The sequence below is a fragment of the Eptesicus fuscus genome, chromosome 13, assembly GCF_027574615.1.
Source record: "Eptesicus fuscus isolate TK198812 chromosome 13, DD_ASM_mEF_20220401, whole genome shotgun sequence".
NCBI lineage: Eukaryota > Metazoa > Chordata > Mammalia > Chiroptera > Vespertilionidae > Eptesicus > Eptesicus fuscus.
Genome location: NC_072485.1, coordinates 70,004,420 through 70,026,732, shown reverse-complemented (window position 1 = coordinate 70,026,732; position 22,313 = coordinate 70,004,420). Strand labels below are relative to the sequence as shown.

General features: G+C 46.7%; 1 protein-coding gene across 4 annotated transcripts in view; it reads left to right on the top strand.

Annotated features, from left to right (window-relative positions):
- The window catches only part of ALKBH3 (alkB homolog 3, alpha-ketoglutarate dependent dioxygenase), a 43,068-nt gene that overhangs the window by 11,761 nt on the left and 8,994 nt on the right, over window positions 1–22,313 (top strand). For 3 of the 4 annotated variants that reach the window (XM_054724642.1, XM_008146785.3, XM_054724643.1), the window contains exons 8-9: window positions 3,106–3,315; window positions 21,972–22,070. In XM_054724642.1, the coding sequence (XP_054580617.1) occupies window positions 3,106–3,315; window positions 21,972–22,070 (309 nt within the window). The remainder of the gene's footprint in view (window positions 1–3,105; window positions 3,316–21,971; window positions 22,071–22,313) is intronic. The other variant, XM_054724644.1, reaches the window with a different exon arrangement.

Sequence of the window (22,313 nt, the reverse complement as noted above, 5' to 3'; positions counted from 1 at the left end):
CTGGAGTCCCACCACTTGCCCTCTCCTTGCCCCTGAGGTACCTCTGAGGTACCTAGGACTGTACAAAACACTCTTTGAAATCCACTGAATGTGTCCTTTCACTTCTGCGATTCATATTTTCTCAGACTCTTTTCCTCAAATGTCTTTTAAGGATAGCATGGCTTCACTGCACAGTGAGATGACGCTGAATTTTAATTTAGACATTCAGCTCTGAGGGCTCTGTATATAGAGTATTGGGTGGAGAGTCTAAATTAATCCTCTAGTTCATTATCCCCCTTTTTCTCCTTTTCTCCTTACTTCACCACCAAAAATAACCAAGAAAAAAATACATAGCCACTTAAAAACATAATGCAAACCTGGTGTTATTACAGTGCTCAGTCCTGAAGCAAGTCAGGGAAGTGCTAATTGGTTTCTCAGTCACATGGCAGAAAAGCTATTTTCCTCCGTTACATTCTGGTTTTTCTTATTGAGTGTAATTCTAGCATCTGATCTTTATCTCCATGAAGTTAAGCTTAAAGCTGTAAAATAAATAGGAAATACAGCTTGCTAACATTGTTATGGAATTTTACTTGAAAATTATTCTCTTGAATATAGGATAATTTAATAAGATTTCTGTTTTATTGATCTAAGTTTTATTCTTATCACTGTTTATCTTTTAAAATCCTCTGTTAGAATGTAATGCTAACATTCATAATAAGGAATCCCAGCTTTTGCCATGGTTTCCCTATCACAGCAAAGCTGAATGATTCCCCCATATGCTTCCATTGCAGTTTTACCTGACAGTAGCCATGGGATATACTTAATAATAATAATAATAATAATAATAATAATAATAATAACAACAACAACAATATAATAACATTATTATTATGCTTTCCTTTGCTGAGCATTCATTCCTTCGCTACCAAACCTAGAACATGGACTTTGAAGGGTTTCTGTAACGTTATCAGTTCTTAGAGTACAATCTATAGACCCTGGAGGAGGGCCACGAAATCCTTTTTGGAAATCCACAAGGTCAAACTATTTTTATAGTAATACTAAGACTGGGTGACATTTTTACTATGTTGAATTTGCACTGATGGTGAGTAAAAAAAGTAATGGTGGATGTAACTTAGTTTGAACCAGGCATTGTCATCAAACTGTACTAAGAACCATTGTATTCACATTTGTGCACTTCCAGTTTAATAAAAAAAAATGCTGGTTTCCTTTAAGAACGCCCCTGGATGAAGCAGTAAACATTAGTGTTATGAAATCTCAATCTTTTTAATAGTTTGAGGAAATGGGAAGTATGTGCAAAGCATCCTGATACAGGCCCAGTATGATGGTTATCAAGAAAAAACGTGTGTGGTTGTGAAAGCCGTAAGCTGAACTGGCTACTTTTTTATGGACCATTTTTTCTTTGAAATATCAACTAGCAGACCAACTATAGTTATTCACACTTGAGTATTTGGCAGACATATTTTTAAAAATGAATGGAGTGAGTGTCACTTCAAGGAAAACAACGGGATTTATTACTAATGATAAAGGTTGCGTTTTCAAGCAAAAATTAGCATTTTGGAAAAACTCATAACCGCCACCTTGAGCCTGACCTCTTCTCATTACTTTGCCTTTTCTGATGAGATCCATGGTAATGTTAATGGATGTGATTTTTTTTGTATTTTATAATGAAATGTGTCAACAGTTAGAAGATCCATATAACTCACTGAACCAATATTTCCTAGATGTTACAGAAGTATACACGATTAAAAATCCATTCGAAATGCAGCATGGACCAATGATTTAAATATAACAATATGAAAAGTTTATTCATACAGTTTCAGATTCCACATTGCAACTAACCTTTAGAAATCAGGGCTTGTTGAATTTTGGTGTGATATCAAAGAATATCTGTAATGATTTGAAAAGGCTATAAAAGACTATTTTCTAACCACATATCTGTGTGAAGGCAATTTTCTTCACATACTTCAGCAAAAACAACATACTGTAACAGATTGAATGCAGAAGCAGATCTGACAGTCAGCTGGCTTCAGTTAAGCCAGACATTAAAGAGACTTGCAAAGCTGTGCTGCTCTTCTCACCCATTGTTTGTATTAGAAAATATAGTTATTTTTCATAAAACGTTATTTTGTTAACATGTAATGAGTTTGCTATTTATTAAATGAATTAACCAATAGCTTAAATTTTTTTCAGCTATAATTTTTAACATAGCAAATCTCTGCCGTAACTCATATAAACAGAAGGTCTATGGGGTCCTTAGTAGGTTTTGATAGTGCAACCACTGTCCTAAAAGAAGCTGTGTAAAGCATTGTGTTTCTTGGAGGAAAGACATAGAATTTTAACAAGAATCAATACAGGTTATGCTGCTTATAGCTCCAAAGTACAACTTAAGGTCAGGGGTCATAGCTTCCTGTAGTGTAGATTGTGATTTCTAAAGTATAAACTACATAATGAGCTTGGTGCTCAGAAGGCAGGGCTGTGGATCTGTTTAAATCTTCTCTAGTTCACAGACCATACACTGATCAAGGCTATGTCATAATTTCATCCTGTAGAAAGGAGTATTTTCCCCCATTAGGTTGAGTTTGTAGGAAACAAGCCACTCGGGAAATATTAATTTTTTTAAAGCAGTTCTGCCATTCACAATAAAACAGAAATAGGATGGACAGAGGGCCACCCAGCAAGGAAGTTGTTTTGCTTCTCACACTTTAGTCTGTGTTTGCTGTCTACCTGGCAGCCCATCAACTATGGTGCAAACCAGACTCACTGCTCCACTTCCCACCTTATTGGTAATCAAGGTGACCGCCTTGAATGGACAATTCTTTCAGAGGGTCATGTATTTAACATGGAAGGGATGAGATGGGTGGATAGGCCTGGTCCTCGTAGAGTTGTTATACTAAATTTAGTACCTTAATAAAATTGCAGAGGTTAACTTGCTTCAAAATAGAAATAATGGATGGGAATTAAACTACTCTTCCTGCCTACTGTCTATTGCATTCCAAGTGGTTTGCTTATTCCATGCTCCTGGGTATGAAATGTGACTGAATTTGCATTTTCTTTCTGTTTTTTCCATGTGGCTCTCTGCTCCTTTCCTTGGCCTGGTGACCGCAGTGGCACCCTGTGCTGCGCACACTTAAGAACCAAATTGAGGAGAACACGGGCCACACCTTCAACTCCTTGCTCTGCAGCCTGTACCGCAACGAGAAGGACAGTGTGGACTGGCACAGCGATGACGAACCCTCGCTGGGGAGGTGCCCGGTCATTGCTTCTCTCAGTTTTGGTGCCACACGCACTTTTGAGATGAGAAAGAAGCCCCCGCCAGTGAGTACTCTTTTTTGTTTTTTTTAACTTTTATGTTCTTCCTGCCTCCAGTTATTCTGTGAAAAAAGGAGTGCTCCTATTTTCAGATTTAGAGGATAGAAGTGTGTGATTTGTTGATGAAACATTTTGAACTGATTGCTTACTCCATGGTTAACTTTTGACTTCCAAAGTGCCCATTCACTCATTCACTTTTCTACCAGACACTGCCTGCCATGTGCCAGGTGCTGGTCAAGTCCCTTTAGTTGTCTGCCAATAGCAAGGGAATCTGCACTGTAACTGTGGTAGCTGATTTGATAAAAATACAGATCTAATTAAGAAAATTTGTCCTTGGTGCTCCTGGAGACAGGGTAGACAGATATTACTAATTACGTGCATAATTACAATGATGGTAGCTGCTATAAAGGAGGACTTATAAAGAGATGGTATGGAGAACTTCCTTACACTTAATGTAATCATAAATTATTGTTTCGCCCAAGCTAGAGGGGGCGAGAAGGGAAAGGAAGGAGGCTCCAGGAAAGATGCTCCTAAAGAAGCCTTATTTGAAGTAAGTGTTCTTCATGGCACTGTTGCCTCTTCCCTGTGAGGGAGCATCACATGCATCAGCATTGCCTCCTTAGCTTTCTCCGGGAATACTGATGCACCTGCCATTCCTTCAGAGAGGAAGTTCAAGCCAGATATCGGAAGTGGTGGTCTGTCCAAGTTCAGATAGAGAAGCAGTGACTAAACTGACTATACAGTAATTTCATTTTTCCATCCCAGCTCTTGTATTATATAACATTGAGTGATGCAAGGCTGTTAATTTTGTTTTTTTTTTTTTTTAAGTATAGAAGCTTAGGACTAAGGTAGATAGAAAGACAGTAGAAACTCTAAGAAAAAAAACAAATCTCTACCAAATTATCTTATTTCCAGAGTTTGTGTCTTTTTCTAACCAAGGTTCCCAATCATTCCTTTTACAACATTGAACCAGACCCAGGCAGTGTGGAAGGCCTGCGAGGCTGTCTTGAATATGACTTGATCCAGACCTCATAGTTACTGTTAGTAAGTGCTGTGTCTGTCCTTCGTCAAACATCTTCTCTGAGAATGCAGTTAATGGACTGGACTATTTCCTGACATGTGTTTGGGTTTCCAAGCACAGTATTTTGAAGCATAAGGTGTTATTTTACATTTATGCCATTAAGTACCTTTTGTATGTAAAATTCCCATTGATTTAGGTTTCCTTTACTTTGTTTACACAGAAACTTTGATCAATGTAAGCAGGGGATTGTCAGTTGCCAGTGGGTTAGTTATTGAGTGATCCTGCTCCCTGAGCACTTTGAGTACTCTTCACACTCTCATTGGAAGTCGGCCTTCTCTTGTACCAGGGAATAGCATTCGAGAAGCAGACTGCCCGGCCTTTGCTGTATTCCTTTTAGGTCTGCTTATGCGTTTCTACAGAGGCTTCCACTCAGATAAATCCCAAGTTCACACATGTGAAGAATTAAGTTCATCCTGCCCTGTTACATGAGTGGCAGAGGAACACCATGTCTCATTTGTTAATTCAGACCCTCTTCTTAAGCCAGTCATATGGAACACCAGCTATGTGCTGAGTGTGGTCCTGGGCGCAGGGCTGTAGCCACGAAAAAGATGAAGTGATCCTCCCCCTTGGAGCTCCTGATCCAGCACATACTAGTGCTGTGCCTTCCCCCGGGTCATCCTTCCCTCCTTCCGATTGGCAAAAAGCTGTAACATGTCTAACATAATCTTTACTGTAATCCTAGTGTCTGGTTCTTCACAGTTATTTTCTTTGTTGCCAAGTATTTACATATTCAGTTACTGTTTCTTTACACACGTACATTTACCATCATCCCCTTTTAAAAACATTTTTGGCCTCTTTATAGATTGAAGTTTAAGAGTTCCCAAAGCATTATTTCTGGATAATTAGTTTTACTGTATAAGCTGTCTCCAGCTACTATTAAGCATTAATAATGTTCTTGTGCCCAGAATATCCCCATTCCTTTTCGCCTCCAGGAAGCTGAAGGTCTTCATTTACTGATATAAAACATTCATGGTGTTCAAGAGCTGTTTCTTGGTAACATACTTCAGTTATGTTATAGTTTAATGCGTGGGTGGAGAATATAACTGTCACATAGCACTGTTTCTCAGGGCAACCGCTTGGAACAAAACCTCTGTTAAAGAGAGGGACTGCTCATACTGAGGCCCTATCTCAAGGCATCTTGGAGTCTGTTTTGATGAACATGAGGGAAAGTATAGGCCATGAAACACTAACAATGTGGCAAAGTCCCTTTAATTGTCTGCCAGTAGCAAGGGAATCTGCACTGTAACTATGGTAGCTGATTTGATAAAAATACAGATCTAATAAGTAAGAAAATTTCTCTGAGATCTTGAAACAATGTTGGCAAAGGAAACAGATTTGGGAAGAAATGTAAGTGTGTCAGTACCTCAGGTTACTGACTCTAATAAGTTTGGCTTCCTACATAGTCTTAGCTATGATTGAACTTGATGCAATTGTATGTTCCTTCAATTCTGGCTTTTGTTTAAGATGGGGAAGTTAAATGTTAATATATTTAAATTATGATCATGCATAAGCGAATACCGTTTAAAAATGAATCCCTCCCCCAACCTATAGGTTCCATTCTTGGGTAAAGAGGACCCAAGTTTAAACTTTTCCAAAAAGTCCTGCAAGTTTCTTTAACAGATAAAAATCGGGGGCTCTGCAAATCTAGCAAAACTAGAAGTGCAGAAGCCTTTCTTTAGTTGATAGCCTACAGGGCATCTAGAGCACATCATCTTCATCCTATTATAATGATCGCTTTCGCCGAAACTGGTTTGGCTCAGTGGATAGAGCGTCGGCCTGCAGACTGAAGGGTCCCGGGTTCGATTCCGGTCAAGGGCATGTACCTTGGTTGCGGGCACATCCCCAGTGGGGAGTGTGCAGGAGGCAGCTGATCGATGTTTCTCTCTCATCGATGTTTCTAACTCTCTATCCTTCTCCCTTCCTCTCTGTAAAAAATCAATAAAATATATTTAAAAATATATATAATGATCGCTTTCTGAAGGATGGAAAGGAAATGGTTATTGCAAGTCTTTGTCTACTTTCTTTCCACACTCTGGTGATAGCTATGAGAACATGACTCATACAACCCCAGGTAAAACTTAAATTTAAAAGCATAAATTGGGTGAGTCCGCTGTGTGGAATTTGTAGGAGTCTGACTTTCTGTAGCTCTTAGGCACCTGTCTTCGTATGGCACTATAGGTTGTAATTTTCCTGCCTGTCACCAAGTCATTCAGAGTGTGCTAGAGGCTGTCAGAGGGAATCTCTTTCAAAATCCAGTTCATTTTTAACCTATCAGAAGGGAAGCTAATAGCTGTTTGACTTGAGTCAGTTTCTCATCTGAAACTGACATAGAATAATCATGAGATTTCCTGCACTTCATTCAAATATGCAGTTTTAAGACAGAGAGGCATCTGTTTAAATTATGGAGTACTTTCAAAGAGAAATAGTCTTTCTTTCTTTTTTACATTCACACTCCTCCACCCCTGCAGCAGCTGTTGGTTTTGGTCTGGCACCTTAAGCAGATCTCTGTAGCTGCTGATCTTCTGAAAGCTGTTCCAGTTCCTCACGTTGTAGTCCTAACAATCTCTCCCTGTGCTGAGATGGTAAGGAGATCTTTGTTTCCTAAGCATCAGTGCCCCTCTGATTCATTCAGTTGGCTCAGTCAGATTCATGCTTGCATCATCCCTGGGATTACACATTTCTCTCCTCCAAGATGCCCATCCTTTTTCACTGTCCTGCCCATTCACTGTGATTGTAGAGTAGGTTATTGTTTCCTTTAATGATAATAAGGTGTTTAGGGCATAGTAAACTAGCCGGATCTTGCTCTTCCATTCACCCCATCCCTTTTGTTAATTCAGTTAAAGACTGAGTGAATAGCACACTTCTATCTACTGGCCAATGTCAGGATATACTGTCTTAAGACAAAATAAACCTCAGTAGACATTTTTTAGAAACCAAGAACATTTTTTATTCTACTAAGCTGAGTTTGTTAAAGCTTTTCTGCACTCCTTGTCCCAAATGCAGTTGTACTTTTCAAACTGCATCGTGTCCCTGTTGTAAAGATTAGTCTGGTTCTTTGCCCAGCTAGCTTTAATTCTATACTGAAAAACAAGCTGGACGGGGAACTACAAAAGCCATTTGGCAGGCTGCTATTTCTCCGTCAGTTACCATGGAAACGGTGATGGCTGAGTTGGGGGTTGTTATTAGGTAATAACAGGAAGTTTGTGATACACTGGAGATTTAGATGCCAAAAGCCTTTTTTTTTTTTTGGTAGCAAATTACTCATGGATAAGTTCCGTCCATCAGCTGGATCCTGAAAAAGGTGAGGGGCTTCTTATCTACTACAAGGTGATTGAGTTGAGGCACGTTAGACGTTTCTCTTGCCACTCCTCCCTCTAGCACCTTCTGAGAGATGTGAACCCTGTTCGTGTCACCAGGAGAGATGGTTGTAAAACCACTTGTAATGGTAGAGGCTCTGAGAGTGCCCAATGAACTGGAGTTCCCAGTGCCTCCCTTGCTAAGAGCAGAGTATAAAAAGGTCAGTTTAATCATAAATACTGACATTTTTCCAGGACTTTAGAAGAAATGATGATGTTGGAATCCAAAATAATATATTGACTAGCTTCAATTTGAAAACTGGATAAACCGTGTGTAGTGTTTCATAGAGTATTAACAACCTCCCTCTCAGCTAGCACCCCCCCCATGCTGTTCCAGTTATCCATACTTATTATTCTATTCCCTTCTTACAGCATCTATCCTGAGAAATTACAAGAAATACTTGAAAGAAATCCTTGATTACCATCGTCTTTTTAATACATACCCTAATGAAATTTAGAAAATCAAGTTTTGTTTCCTGCTTCTGAAATGATGCTGGTAAAAAGCACTCATCTGCCTCATTTATACTTACTCCCTTTTTTGTAGATGGAGATGGTAATTGGCAGCCACTTGGTAGGAGTAATAGAAAGTTTTCCCAGGAAAGGCACTATGAAAGTTGTTGCAGTAATCAGTGAATTTTTTAAGCTGTTATAAATGCTAGATGTCATGGTGACTTTGTAGATGTGGGAATTGAAAAAGGAAATGAATAGCAGTGAAGCTGAACTCCAAGATCCCCTGGGCCCGTGAAATGGCATTCACCAAGGGAGTAGAGGGAGGCTCGGGGAGCATGAAGTGGCCTGTGAATCAGGCATGGGGATTGAGTTTTTGAGCTTCTATCTCTAGGGTCTTTTATAAGTGGTGTGGAGAGTGTGCGTGGGTAAATGAATGGGTTCATGTGTAAGCAGGTAGTCCTGGGAGGACTTGAGTTATCTTCAGACTTGACATCCTTTGGGAGTTGGAATCATCCTTTGCTTCCTTGGGTATGATTAATTTTTGCAAAGAGCCCTCCAGTTTTGTGCTTCTGGTACTAGTACTTTTAGTCTTAGGAGAACAACCAGTGAGATCTGTTATTATTGGGCTTGGGGTCTGCTTCCAAACTTAGCTTTTTTAGACCTTGTCCCAATGGTAGGGGTTTTTTTCTTCCCTTTACTCATAGGAATTAATCCTAAGCCTTGTGGTGATTTCTTATTTCTCACAAGCCACATTTTCATGGTGGATGACTGTTTAGCTGAGGCAGGCAAGAGCTCAGTGAATTTGAAGAAGAAGGATGCCCCATGCTGGAAGAAGTGAGCACACGAGAGTAGTGGGTAATGGGATGGGGCGAGTGGGCAGGGCCAGGCCATGCAGAGACTCATGAACCTTGGGAAGGAGTGGATTTTCTTTTAAGCACATCAGGAAGCCATTGAAGTGTGTTAAGCAGAAGAGCAACATGCTCTGACAATTTTACAGGGTCTCTTGCTACTGTGGAGAGCCTGGACTAGAAAGGAGCAAGAGTAGGAGCCAGTAGACCCGTTAGGTGGTTGTTAGACCTTGTATATGTGTGGGATCGAGGCAGAGAAGGAGGGACATGTGGATGAAGCTCAAAAGAGCAAGGTGTTGTAAGAGAGGCATGGGAATAATGGTCTGAAAGTTCGGAGGTCTGTCACTTGTTTCTGAGCTCTACTGGATGGGAGAGACACAATCACCTTCCACGTGAGGAAGTTTCAGGGAATTTGGAATCTTCTGGTGAGAGCTAGGTTTCAGTTGGGACAAGGAAATGTAGAGGGACTCCTCAGAGCACACAAGGTTGAGAGGATGTAGGGGTATTTGCTTATCACCGAATGGGAATTTCAAAAGACACAGTGGAAGGTGCAGGAAGGAGAGGGTGGGGTGGGATTATGTCTGGTCAGGCCGTGTCCAGGGATGGTTTCGGGCTGAATGTCCTGCTGTTAACAGATGACTGGAGAAGTTTGCACTTTTGCTGGGGACTGGGATCAGCTGGATGTTAGGAATGGTGGAACATGTTTTCATAAAATCTTAGAGGAAAGAGAGCATTTGCTTTTGGTGCGACAGTCTGAGGTGAAAGCTCTTTTGAGATAACAACTCCTTTAAGGTGCATTTCTTGGAAATATTATATTACCAAGAATGGAATCTTCATCTCACGAACTCCTCTGATTTCAAATGCACGTTTGTGTAGCTGAACTGACTGTGACAGTAAGTGTAAAGAAGTTTGCTTTTGCTTAAATTTAGTAACTTCTTGTCCCTGTCCTACCCCAGTACTATATCAACAACAAATCTGAACAGCAAACACTATCAGCAAGTATGTCAGACGCAGCTGCATTTGCCTTTAACCTGTCCAGTCCGGAAGGAAGATGGGAGTCCCCATACTAGTCTTGTGTGCAGTGCTAAGTTCTGGATGCCTGCGGAGAGAGCCTCTGCAGTGAGTAATTGCCCTGACCTCGCAAGCCCTCTTCCATAAGTGAGTGTGGCATTGGTGAGGCGCAGATCACGGTGTGCCAGGGTAGGATGATTGAGTGCACGTGCCAGTCCTTGTGCTTAGTATTCTCACTCACCTCACCAGAGCCCTCCATGCCAGATCAGTGCCAAAAATCAGGAAAGAGATGCCCTAGCTCGTTTTTCTCAGTGGGTAGAGCATCGGCTTGTGGACTGAAGGGTCCCGGGTTTGATTCTGGTTAGGGGCACATGCCCCGGTTGTGGGCTCAGTCCCCAGTAAGGAAGCATGCAGGAGGCAGCCAATCAATGATTCTCTCTCATCATTGATGTTTCTATCTCTCTCTCCCTCTCTCTTCCTTTCTGAAATAAATTAATATATATATATTTTTAAATCAAGAAAGAGTTTGGTAAAAACCCAAAGATTTGTTTTGGCAAGTGAGTTTATAAGTGATTACTGCAACAACTCGAACAGATAACCTCAGGGACTTCAAATCTATGCTTTTCCAGCTAGCCGTACTTGAGCAGATCTTATTTCAGAAACAGCTGCTTCTGTTTTGAAATTAATGTATTTCAGATCGATGCTGAGGATGTCATTTAAAGAGTGGTTTGAGTCAGCAGAACACTGTAGAGATGGCTTTGCAGGGCCCTAGCTCTGTTGTCTTTCCATAATTTTCATAGCTAATATGCTTGTTTTTGTCAGATTTTAAAAATATATTACCACTGTGGACAAGACGTCCAGCTGTGCTCTTGTGTTGGCGTTGTAGAAACAACATTGCAGTCTAAATATAGCTGCTAGAGTAGATGATCCAGATGATCCAGGAAGCAGCCTAGAAGCCAGTGGGGTTCTCAAGGGCCAGGTAACACCACAATTTGCAGGGGGGGAGGGGGGGAGGCGAAAAAATGATTTTGGCATAGGCATAAGTTGGGAGCCAGGGCAGGTGAAGGGACAGTTGGCCCTCAGCAGGTTAAGCAGCTGGAGCACAAGCTAACGTTTAGATTTTGAAGTATTTCACTCTGCAACAGCCTGGGCCATACTTCTCAGGCAACTCCGCATGTATCTGATCCTGGACCTAAAGTCAGGGAAGTCCCTATTGTATCTGTTGTCATCTTGAGGAAACACTTTGCTTGACGCTCCAGACATTCTCAGTAACATCTTGCTTTTCTTCTTGGTTTTTGAAGCACAAATTCTGCAATAAGTTGTCTATATCTGCAGTTTCCCTTTCCTCACAACTTAACCTCACTCTGGAAACACCTGCTGTCTAGATACATCCCCACCACTGTGCTATATATGACACCATTGACATAAGGAGCAAACACATTGGCCTCTTCTCCGTCATTATTCTCTTCTTCCTTATAGTGTTACTTACCAATATCCATCACCTCTCTGCTTGAAACTCAGCCATCTATTAGCTTCTTTTATTTTCTCCTTTTGGCTTCTGAAATACTATATTATCTTCGTTATTCTCATACTTTTCTCATTGCCACTTCTCTATCTCCTTTGAGGTATCTTCTTTTGCCTCAACCCCCTAAATTTGGATGTTCAAGATTATCTTTGATTCTGCTATCTTTGCCTACATTATTTTTTAAAAATATATTTTATTGATTTTTCACAGAGAGGAAGGGAGAGGGATAGAGAGTTAGAAACATCGATGAGAGAGAAACATCGATTAGCTGCCTCCTGCACACCCTGCCTGCATTATTTTTAGGAGATTATAAACTGGCAATAGATTGCAAATGCCATATGGCCAAGGTCCATTTCTGTCCTATTCATTATTATGTCCCCAGCATTTAGTAACGTGTGTGTGTGTGTGTGTGTGTGTGTGTGTGTGTGTGTGTTCCTGTGTGTTTTCAACAGCCTTTTCTGCTTGAGTTGATGTACCTGAGATTAAGAATAGGACTCCTGAAGATGAAGTAGCGTGTGTATCCTGAGCTTCCTATCAGGCACTACTGTATGGAATAGCAAAGGGGCATCAAGAAGCCCAGCAGATGACGGCCTTGCTTAGGAGCTTACCGGCCAGGCAGGATGATGAGACATGGGCCTAAGAGGAGGAGTCATGTGATGGGTCCATCGGCAGCACAGCTGGGCAGCTCTTGAGCTGAATCTGGTCCTCAGACTTGTTTTGTTTATACTACCCAGTATTTTTAAAGAAATTGCATTAGTTGCCAAAATTGATATCTCAGGAGCTTTTACATAAAAATTTCACTTATCAGCTGCCCAGATTGGGCAACATGGGGGAACAGTGAGCTGACTCTGCAGAGCAGCCACCCCTGTGCAGGCCCCATGCCCCCTGGTTCTCCGTGGTCCCCACTCCCCGCTGTGTTGCGCTCAGCCACCGCACCCCCCTGTTTATCCTATTGCTGGTGTTTGTGACCTTTACAGTGCAGTCAGGGTGCCACATAATTAGGACAGGACAGGAAATATTACAGGATTTCAGAAGGAACAAAGGTCACTTTGGAGAGCACAGGATAGTGGAAAGTATAGAGGCTTTAGAACTAGGCAAATATAAGCTCGAGTTCTAGCCCTGCCCACTTCCTGCCTTAGAAATGTACTTTCCGGCGGTCAGTTTCCTTCACTCCTGACACATGAAAATGTTAATAAGTTGGATTCATTGCTGCTTGCAAATAAGAGAAAACGTGGAAACCAAGATGGCGGCATAGGTGAAACACCTAACCTGCAGCCGGGCACAACAATTTCAAAGGCACAACTAGAGGTCAGAACGGACATCGTCCAGAACCACAGGAGAGCTGGCGGACTGAAATGCCCACAGCTGGGGGGAAGGAGAAGGCCACGGGGACAATCGGGGGAGCCGTAAAAGCCTGAGGTATGGAGAAACTAGCGGAGACACGAGCACGCGCGCCTACGGGGAGGATGGAGCCGGAGAGGAAGGGGCGGCTGACGGCCTGGCCGGCGTTCACTGGCAGGAAGGAGATAAAGGCTCCGGAGTGCGCTAAGCGCCGGCTCCGACTGCACTGAGCGCCAGTTCCGGGCGAAACCCTGGGAAGCCAGGCGCAGGCTGGGGGAATGAATCTGGGCTGTGGGGCGCAGGCACAGAGGAGCGGGGGAAGGCAGAGCTCCAGAGGCGCGCACGGGAAGGGGCGCAAAGGACGGACTGTTGCCTGCGCCACTGAACTGCCCTAGCGGGAAGGAGACATAAGCTCAGGACCGTGCTGAACCCCAGTTCCGACTGCACTGAACCCCAGTTCCGGGCGAAACCCTGGGAAGCCAGGCGCACGCTGGGGGAATGAATTTGGGCTGTGGTGGCGGAGGCACAGAGAAGCGGCGGCTCCAGACGCGCGCACTGGAAGGTGCGCAGAGGACGGACTTTTGCCTGCGCCACTGGGTGGCCCTGCTGGGAAGGAGACAGGGACGCCAGACTGCGCTGAGACCCAGTTCCAACTGCACTGAAACCCAGTTCCAGGCGAGAATCTGGGAGTCCAGATTCATTAGGGGAGGGACTGGACTGTTTGGCAGTGGGCGAAATTCCAGGGCGCGTTTCTCTCAGAGGTGTTTGCAAGGAATACAGAGGGACACAGACAAGGAGCCTCATAGGGCGGGGCTGACAGGAAGCCAAGGTTGTAGGCTCCACCCTGTAGCTCCGCCCCAGCCAAGCTGAGCAGAAGCTTTTTCCTGCTGAGTGCCTCAGGTAGTGGCTGACCCACACTGCATTGGAGACCCAGAAACGAGGGCATCTAGTGGTTGGTGGGAGATGACACCAGATTTCAATCACTTGCATAAGGGAGGCATTCTAGAGGCAGACTCAGTGAGCGCCAAGGCATTGCTGCATCAAGACCCGGCCCACAAACATGTCTCCTGCATAGCAACTCTTCCTATATGGACAAAGAGGGTCCTCACGGCCAATTGGCCTGGAGGACAATTCCTCCCAGTGACACCAACAACAATCAAGACTTAACTGTACAAAGGAGGACCAAGATGGAGACATAGGGCGGCAGCCTGATCGTTGCCTACCACAACAATATTGAGACTACGACGGGAGAGCAGAGCAGACACCAGCCAGAAAGACCGGGGGGCTGGCTGAGCAGATGCTCTACAACTAGAATAAAAGAGAGGGGTACGCAGGATGATGCTGATGCCGGTGACCCAAAGTCCACACTTTAAGAACTATGGCTCAGGCGACACAATGGTGGCCAGGAACGTGCTCGGCGCAGTTCCCCCGGCGGTCTCCGGCTGAGGGGACGGCTCCACTCGCTGCCGAGCACGGACAGACGAGCCCCTGGGAGACATGGGGTGGGAGACTCCGTGCTTGCTGACCTCCGAGTCCTTCAAGAATCTCAATGCCCCGAAGTGGCCAGGTGCGCACGCTCAGCGACTGGCCACCGTTGCAGACCTAAGGGCCGACGCAGCGACACCGGACCAGCCCACCGCCGGGCACCGGGCACACCGGAGCCTTGCCGAGCCCGCCGCCCAACGAGTTCTGCGGCAGCCGCCCTGGAGCTCTGAGAAAATGACCGAAGGAATTGCTGAGAGGGAATTGACCAACAGGAATTGGGATCAAGAAGATGAAACCCCGCTGAGACCCGAGTCCAGGCGAGCCTGCGAGCCTCTGGGCTCAGATGTGGTCACACGCCTCTGGGTCTAGGTGAGGCCTCACGCCCCTGGGTTTGGGTGAGGCCACGCGCCCCTGGGTCCAGGTGAAGCTGGATTCAGGGTTCGGGTGAGGCCATGTGCCCCTGGGTCCGGGCGAATCTGAACCCTGGGTCCGGGTGAGGCCGTGGGCCCCTGGATCCGGGTAAGGCTGGGTCCCGAGTACGGGTGAGGCCGTGAGCCCCTGGATCCGGGTGAGACCACGCGACCAGGGGTCTGAGAGAGGTAACGCGCCCCTGGGTCCGGGTGGCTTCGTGCACCTAGGTCCAGGTGAGGCCACGTGCCCCTGGGTCTGGGGGAGGCCAGGCGTCCCTGGGTCCGGGTGAGACCGTGTGTCCCTGGATCCGGGTGAGGCCGCGTGCACCTAGGCCCGGGTGAGCCCAAGTGGCCCTGGGTCTGGGAGAGGCCAAGCGTCCCTGGGTCCGGGTGCGACCATGTGTCCCTGGAGCCGGATGAGGCCTCGTGCACCTAGGCCCGGGTGAGCCCAAGTGGCCCTGGGTCTGGGAGAGGCCAAGCGTCCCTGGGTCCGGGTGAGACCATGTGTCCCTGGATCCGGGTGAGGCCTCGTGCACCTAGGCCCGGGTGAGCCCAAGTGGCCCTGGGTCTGGGAGAGGCCAAGCGTCCCTGGGTCCGGGTGAGACCATGTGTCCCTGGATCCGGGTGAGGCCTCGTTCACCTAGGCCCGGGTGAGCCCAAGTGGCCCTGGGTCTGGGAGAGGCCAAGCGTCCCTGGGTCCGGGTGAGACCATGTGTCCCTGGATCCGGGTGAGGCCTCGTGCACCTAGGCCCGGGTGAGCCCAAGTGGCCCTGGGTCTGGGAGAGGCCAAGCGTCCCTGGGTCCGGGTGAGACCATGTGTCCCTGGATCCGGATGAGGCCTCGTGCACCTAGGCCCGGGTGAGCCCAAGTGGCCCTGGGTCTGGAAGAGGCCAAGCGTCCCTGGGTCCGGGTGCGACCATGTGTCCCTGGATCCAGGTGAGGCCTCGTGCACCTAGGCCCGGGTGAGCCCAAGTAGCCCTGGGTCTGGGAGAGGCCAAGCATCCCTGGGCCCGGGTGAGACCATGTGTCCCTGGATCCGGGTGAGGCCGCGTGCACCTAGGCCCGGGTGAGCCCAAGTGGCCCTGGGTCTGGTAGAGGCCAAGCGTCCCTGGGTCCGGGTGCGACCATGTGTCCCTGGATCCGGATGAGGCCTCGTGCACCTAGGCCCGGGTGAGCCCAAGTGGCCCTGGGTCTGGGAGAGGCCAGGCGTCCCTGGGTCCGGGTGAGACCGTGTGTCCCTGGATCCGGGTGAGGCCTCGTGCGCCTAGGCCCGGGTGAGGCCACGTGCCCCTGGGTCTGGGGGAGGTCAGGCGTCCCTGGGTCCGGGTGAGACCGTGTGTCCCTGGATCCGGGTGAGACCTCGTGCACCTAGGCATGGGTGAGGTCACGTGCCCCGGGGTCTGAGAGGCCAAGCGTCCCTGGGTCCGGGTGAGACCATGTGTCCCTGGATCCGGGTGAGGCCGCGTGCACCTAGACCCGGGTGAGCCCAAGTGGCCCTGGGTCTGGGAGAGGCCAAGCGTCCCTGGGTCCGGGTGAGACCATGTGTCCCTGGATCCGGGTGAGGCCGCGTGCACCTAGACCCGGGTGAGCCCAAGTGGCCCTGGGTCTGGGAGAGGCCAAGCGTCCCTGGGTCCGGGTGCGACCATGTGTCCCTGGAGCCGGATGAGGCCTCGTGCACCTAGGCCCGGGTGAGCCCAAGTGGCCCTGGGTCTGGGAGAGGCCAAGCGTCCCTGGGTCCGGGTGAGACCATGTGTCCCTGGATCCGGGTGAGGCCTCGTGCACCTAGGCCCGGGTGAGCCCAAGTGGCCCTGGGTCTGGGAGAGGCCAAGCGTCCCTGGGTCCGGGTGAGACCATGTGTCCCTGGATCCGGGTGAGGCCTCGTTCTCCTAGGCCCGGGTGAGCCCAAGTGGCCCTGGGTCTGGGAGAGGCCAAGTGTCCCTGGGTCCGGGTGAGACCATGTGTCCCTGGATCCGGGTGAGGCCGCGTGCACCTAGGCCCGGGTGAGCCCAAGTGGCCCTGGGTCTGGGGGAGGCCAGGCGTCCCTGGGTCCGGGTGCGACCATGTGTCCCTGGATCCGGGTGAGGCCTCGTGCACCTAGGCCCGGGTGAGCCCAAGTGGCCCTGGGTCTGGGAGAGGCCAAGCGTCCCTCGGTCCGGGTGAGACCATGTGTCCCTGGATCCGGATGAGGCCTCGTACACCTAGGCCCGGGTGAGCCCAAGTGGCCCTGGGTCTGGGAGAGGCCAAGCGTCCCTGGGTCCGGGTGAGACCATGTGTCCCTGGATCCGGGTGAGGCCTCGTACTCCTAGGCCCAGGTGAGCCCAAGTGGCCCTGGGTCTGGGAGAGGCCAAGCGTCCCTGGGTCCGGGTGCGACCATGTGTCCCTGGATCCGGATGAGGCCTCGTGCACCTAGACCCGGGTGAGGCCACGTGCCCCTGGGTCTGGGAGAGGCCAAGCGTTCCTGGGTACGGGTGAAGCCAGATCCTGGGTCCGGGTGAGGCTGTGCGCCCCTGGATCCATCCGGGTGAGGCTGGGTCCCAGGCCCAGGTGAGACCACGCGCCCCTTGGGTAGGGGTGAGGCCACGTGCCCCTTAGTCTGGGTGACGCCGTGCCCCTGGGTTCGGCCGAGACCAAACCAGAGGGAGTCGGACCTCCATTACCACCATTTGTCCACCATCCAGAGCTGAGGGGTCAGTGCTGACATGTACACATAAGGAACTACTGGACATTGAAATTGGGTCTCAAAAGAACTGTTGGTCCAGGGGAAGCTCGCTACAGATTGATTCATTTGCCTGTCAGCATAACTATTATTGCTCGTCTCACATTCAGTTCTTATTAGTATATATCTAGTGACATATGATCTCGCTCATCTAGGGGAAATGATGAACAACATAGACTGAGGAACAAGAACAGAACCAGAAGCAAGGAGGCATCGATCGGACTATCGGGCCTCAGAGGGAGGATAGGGGAGGGTAGGGGGAGGGTGGGGGGAGGGGGAGAGTTCAACCAAAGGACCTGTATGCATGCATATAAGCCTATCCAACGGTTAAGTTCAACAGGGGATTGGGGCATGCGTGGGGAGAGGGGTGGGATGGGAATGGGGGGATGAGGACAAATATGTGACACCTTAATCAATAAAGAAATTTAAAAAAAAAAAAAAAAAAAAAAAAAAAAAAAAGAAATGTACTTTCCCTCCAGCTCCCTTGGCTTAAGAAAAATGGATACTATAACCTCCCTTAGAGGACTGTAGTGAGGATTAGAAATCACGTATTAATAGTATGTTAATATGCCTGGCACCTGAGCAGCACACACCACGGTTAATTCTGTCCAAAAAGTCCAGCAGATCCCTTGGTTTAAGTACCTGGAAATTGTTATAAAAAGAAGCCTGAGAGGAAAAAAACTTAACTCCAAGTGGATTAAAGAGTTAAATCTAAAAGATATAAACTCCCTCTCTCTTTTTTTTTTTTTAAACTAAAAGTAAATGCAGTTGTATATTTAACTTTCCTCATGATAGGAAAAGACTTTCTAAGCACAAAAACTGTGGAGGAGGGCCAAAGAAAGGTCATTAGAGTTGACACTAAAAATTTTGAGGCTACTCTGTGTTAAATATGATAAAACAGTTAGAAGGCAAGTAGCAAATGAGAAAGTATGACAGACAAAGTCAAAATATCTTACTATCTGCACTTACAGATCAATAAGAAAAATGTTAACATCTTGTGGAACAATGGCCAAAAACATGAGCAGCCAAATGCAAACAGCAAATAGGCATGTGAGAAATTGCTGAACTGGGTTATTAATTAAAGGGCTCTGAAGAATAAGTTGCCATTTCTCCCTAAGTTTTTTCATCGTAGACAGTTGATAGTGTTCAGTATTAGTGATATGGCCAGAAGACAGGCACTGTCATACTTTCTTGATGGAATCATTCGTTGCCACAACCTTCTTAAGAAGGCAGTCTGGTGGTATAACTCAAACTGCTTCAAGTTCATGCCCTTGGATCCAGCAATTCCATTTTTAAGAATATATTATAGAAATAGATTCAGAAATATTTTGCAGTAGTTTTTTCTTTCTCTTTTCTTTTAAGCAGTACTTGTATATGAAAATCTCAATCTCCAAACATGTATACCTCACTACTCTATCCTTACCGTAAGCACAGTGCCTAACATAAACAGGTGGTAAAATATATTTGTGAGATTAGAGAAGGAAGGGTATGTTCAGACAAAGGAATATCATATGGCCATATTTTTGAAACACGTATATTTAAGACATAGGAAGATGCTCACAATATAGTGTTAAAATGTAGAGTACACAGTTGTGGAATAATGTAGAATAATCTATAGACTATTCCTGTACATGTGTTGTATGAATTCTGGATGGTAAGATTAAAGGTGGTTTTTATATTTCTTGGTGCTTTTCCTCAGTCGATCAGCACTTACTTGTTGATGTATGTGATGACTGGCACTGAGCATGTTTTGGAAGGCAAGACAACACAGGCGACCCTGCTAGCGGTTCTCACCCTGTGGGTCGCGGCCCACAGGTTGAGAACCGCTGCTGTAGAGCCTAAGACCATTGGAAAACACAGATATTTACATTATGATTCGTTAACAGTAGCAAAATTACAGTTATGAAGTAGCAACGAAAATAATTTTATGGTTGGGGGTCACCACAACATGAGGAACTGTATTAAAGGGTCGTGGCATTAGAAAGGTTGAGAACCACTGCCCTAAAAGCTTCTTTTAACTGGGATCGGGGATGGAAAATTTTATCCTAAGCCATGGTTTTATAGGGCTGTGTTTCGTTTTGAAGAAAGACCTGGTTAAATTGAAAGGGTTACAGAGATGTGTTTTGGTAACGTAACCATGCTTAATGCCTGTTAATGTGCTCCTCTCACTGGCTTGTACTTCCACTGCTGCTCTTATCCATTTATCAGCTCAGCCTTCAGCACAGCCACATGGGCTGCTCTGGCCTTTTATCTGCTTCCTAAGTGGAAAGTCTCTGTGCTTCTTGGTTAAGTTCAACGGTGACACAGCGGTCTGTTGCCTCTGATCGTAGGAGAAGGAAGCATTTGTGAGCTCTGTGTTGCCCTGGTAGAATTCTTTGCCCCCTTTTCTATCTCCTGCAAATTGGGAACACATTTTCTAAGCTAGGGGTATTGGAAGGAACAAATAACAAACCCCGAGGTATTGGTGTCACCTTTCACGGTAGGTGCACAGTGTGTTGCTGTTTCCTTTGGGGACTGATTAGAGTAGCTCCCTCCCAAGTGCAGGCTCACCCCCTTCCACTCTTTGGCCCAACTAATGGTTATACTGGATGAAATTTATTCAAACCAACCTGAGGCTTTCTCTCATTTGGAAAGTTCAGATCTTAGGGGCATTAAGGGAAATGTAGATCAATTGAACATCACTTTCCATTAGTGCTGGTATTTCCCTCTTACAGTTGGAATTCTCTTTCCCTTGCTAGGCCTATTCCTGCTTCATGTTTCCAGGTAGAATTACAGTGCTCACCTCTTCTCTTCCACTGGCCTGGCACCCTCCTCCCTATTTTGTTTTAAATGTCCTACAAGATCTTCATCTCAGGATTGTCTTCATGTTGTGGTTGAGCGTCTTTCCTCTCTGCTTCATTTCCCTCTCCTGTCCTCGTGTCTGTGCTTGGTAGATTAAGACCCGTGGCCTCCCAGATTATGAAGAGGGCAGCAGGTCTGCCTCTCGCCGTGCGAACCTTGGTCTGGTCACTGACTCTCCAGCCTAAGTCACAGGGCCTGGGGCCTTCTAATCTCATGGACAGCGCACTCCCTCCTGATATTTTCTCTCCAGTAAAACATCATGTCTTTGGTCTGGAACACTTATTTCAGAGAGCAACCTTTTGCTTTTCTGAGATAAAGCTTTTCTAAGAAGGACAAGGTCACCTTCCTACTGCTCTCTGGTTGGCCGAGGGGGTTAGAGGTAAATGCTTTGGTGCATAGAAAAGAGGTGGCAGACGCCATTAAAATCAGTCACTGAAAGAAAGTTGTTTCAAACATTGTTTCTTATATTCTGCCTGTAAAAATTATGAGTTTGCTTGCACAGTCTCCGCCAAGGGTTGGGGCCTGGAACTTAGACTGTTTATTCTAGTTCATTATTGTTTTGATTTTGATTTTCCTGGGGGAAGTCATTGTAAACTGTTATGTTCTCAGAAGCACCCCTGCAATAATAAGCATAAACACGGTATTGCAGCGAAATCAATCCTGCACTAACCCAGAGGTAGTCCCGTGCACCAGTGAAGCAGAGGAATGGGTGGATCTGCTCAGAAGAGAGATGAAGAAATCAGGAAGCGGGGGTCTGTCCCAGTCTCAACTCTGCTGAGCAGGGAAGTTGTGTAATGCACCCCATCAGCTGTGCGGGAGGAGCAACACCACCTGTCGGCTGCTTCGCAGGCTGTGCCGTGGAGCTTCATTACGATACCGGCCATGCCTGAGCTTTCTGGAAGACAGGGCGATGTAAAATACCAGGCATCTGTGTCCCAGGTGTTCAGGAATTGTGGTCCACTTCCCAAGGCTTAAACAGCAAGGCTCAGTTTGCTATGCTTTCTGGCCGAGCCAGAGCTCACTTCTCTGAGAAAATCTCACTGTTGACTGTTCTGGAAAGAAACAAGAATATATCGCCAAAACACCGAAGGACTAGTTTTAACATAGGTACTGATTAGTGAATTAGCATAAATTGTGGACGATGATCAGAACTCATCATACCATGTCTTGTTTAGAAACCCATTCTCCCACGCTACGTTGAACACAGCGCACAGCATAAAGCAGACGTAAAGAGTTCTTGGATAGATGAATTTTAATTCCTTCATGGGCCAGAATGGGCTCTTCCTCTTTTTGGATGCTGATAATAATAACAATAGCTAGCATTTACAATGACTCGCTTTGTGCTGGTCTCCAGGTGATTGCCACACACCGCATCCATGGAGGCTCCCGACGGCCCTGTGACTAATATGGCAGGTGCTGTCATCATCCCACAGTACAGAGAGGGGAAATGCCTAAGGCCACGCTGCTGCCAAGTGACAGCCGTTCACTGACCCCTGCAGTCTGACTGGGGAGGCGCCCGTTTCTTTGACCAGAGTTGTGTTCTGTTGCATCTTGATCACACAAGCACAAACTTCAGTGCGGTGAATGCTGTTTTCTAGGAAGAGAATGGAGACTACACATATGTGGAAAGAGTGAAGATACCCTTGGATCACGGGACCTTGCTAATCATGGAAGGAGCTACGCAAGCTGACTGGCAGGTGAGAACGTGCAAGTAACGTGGATTCGCTCCTGTGGAGGCAGCGTCCTGCCTGGCTTACAATAATCCATTTCTGTAAACATGGTGCAGAGCAAGTTGCTTTTATAATTGCCCAGGAGTTTTGATGCTATTGATAGTCAAACTGGACCTCATAGAACCTTCTGCAGAAGGGGAATGTCCCATATCTGTGCAGCCCAGTGTTCTGGCCCCTGGACACATGTGACTATGAGTCTCCTGAAATATA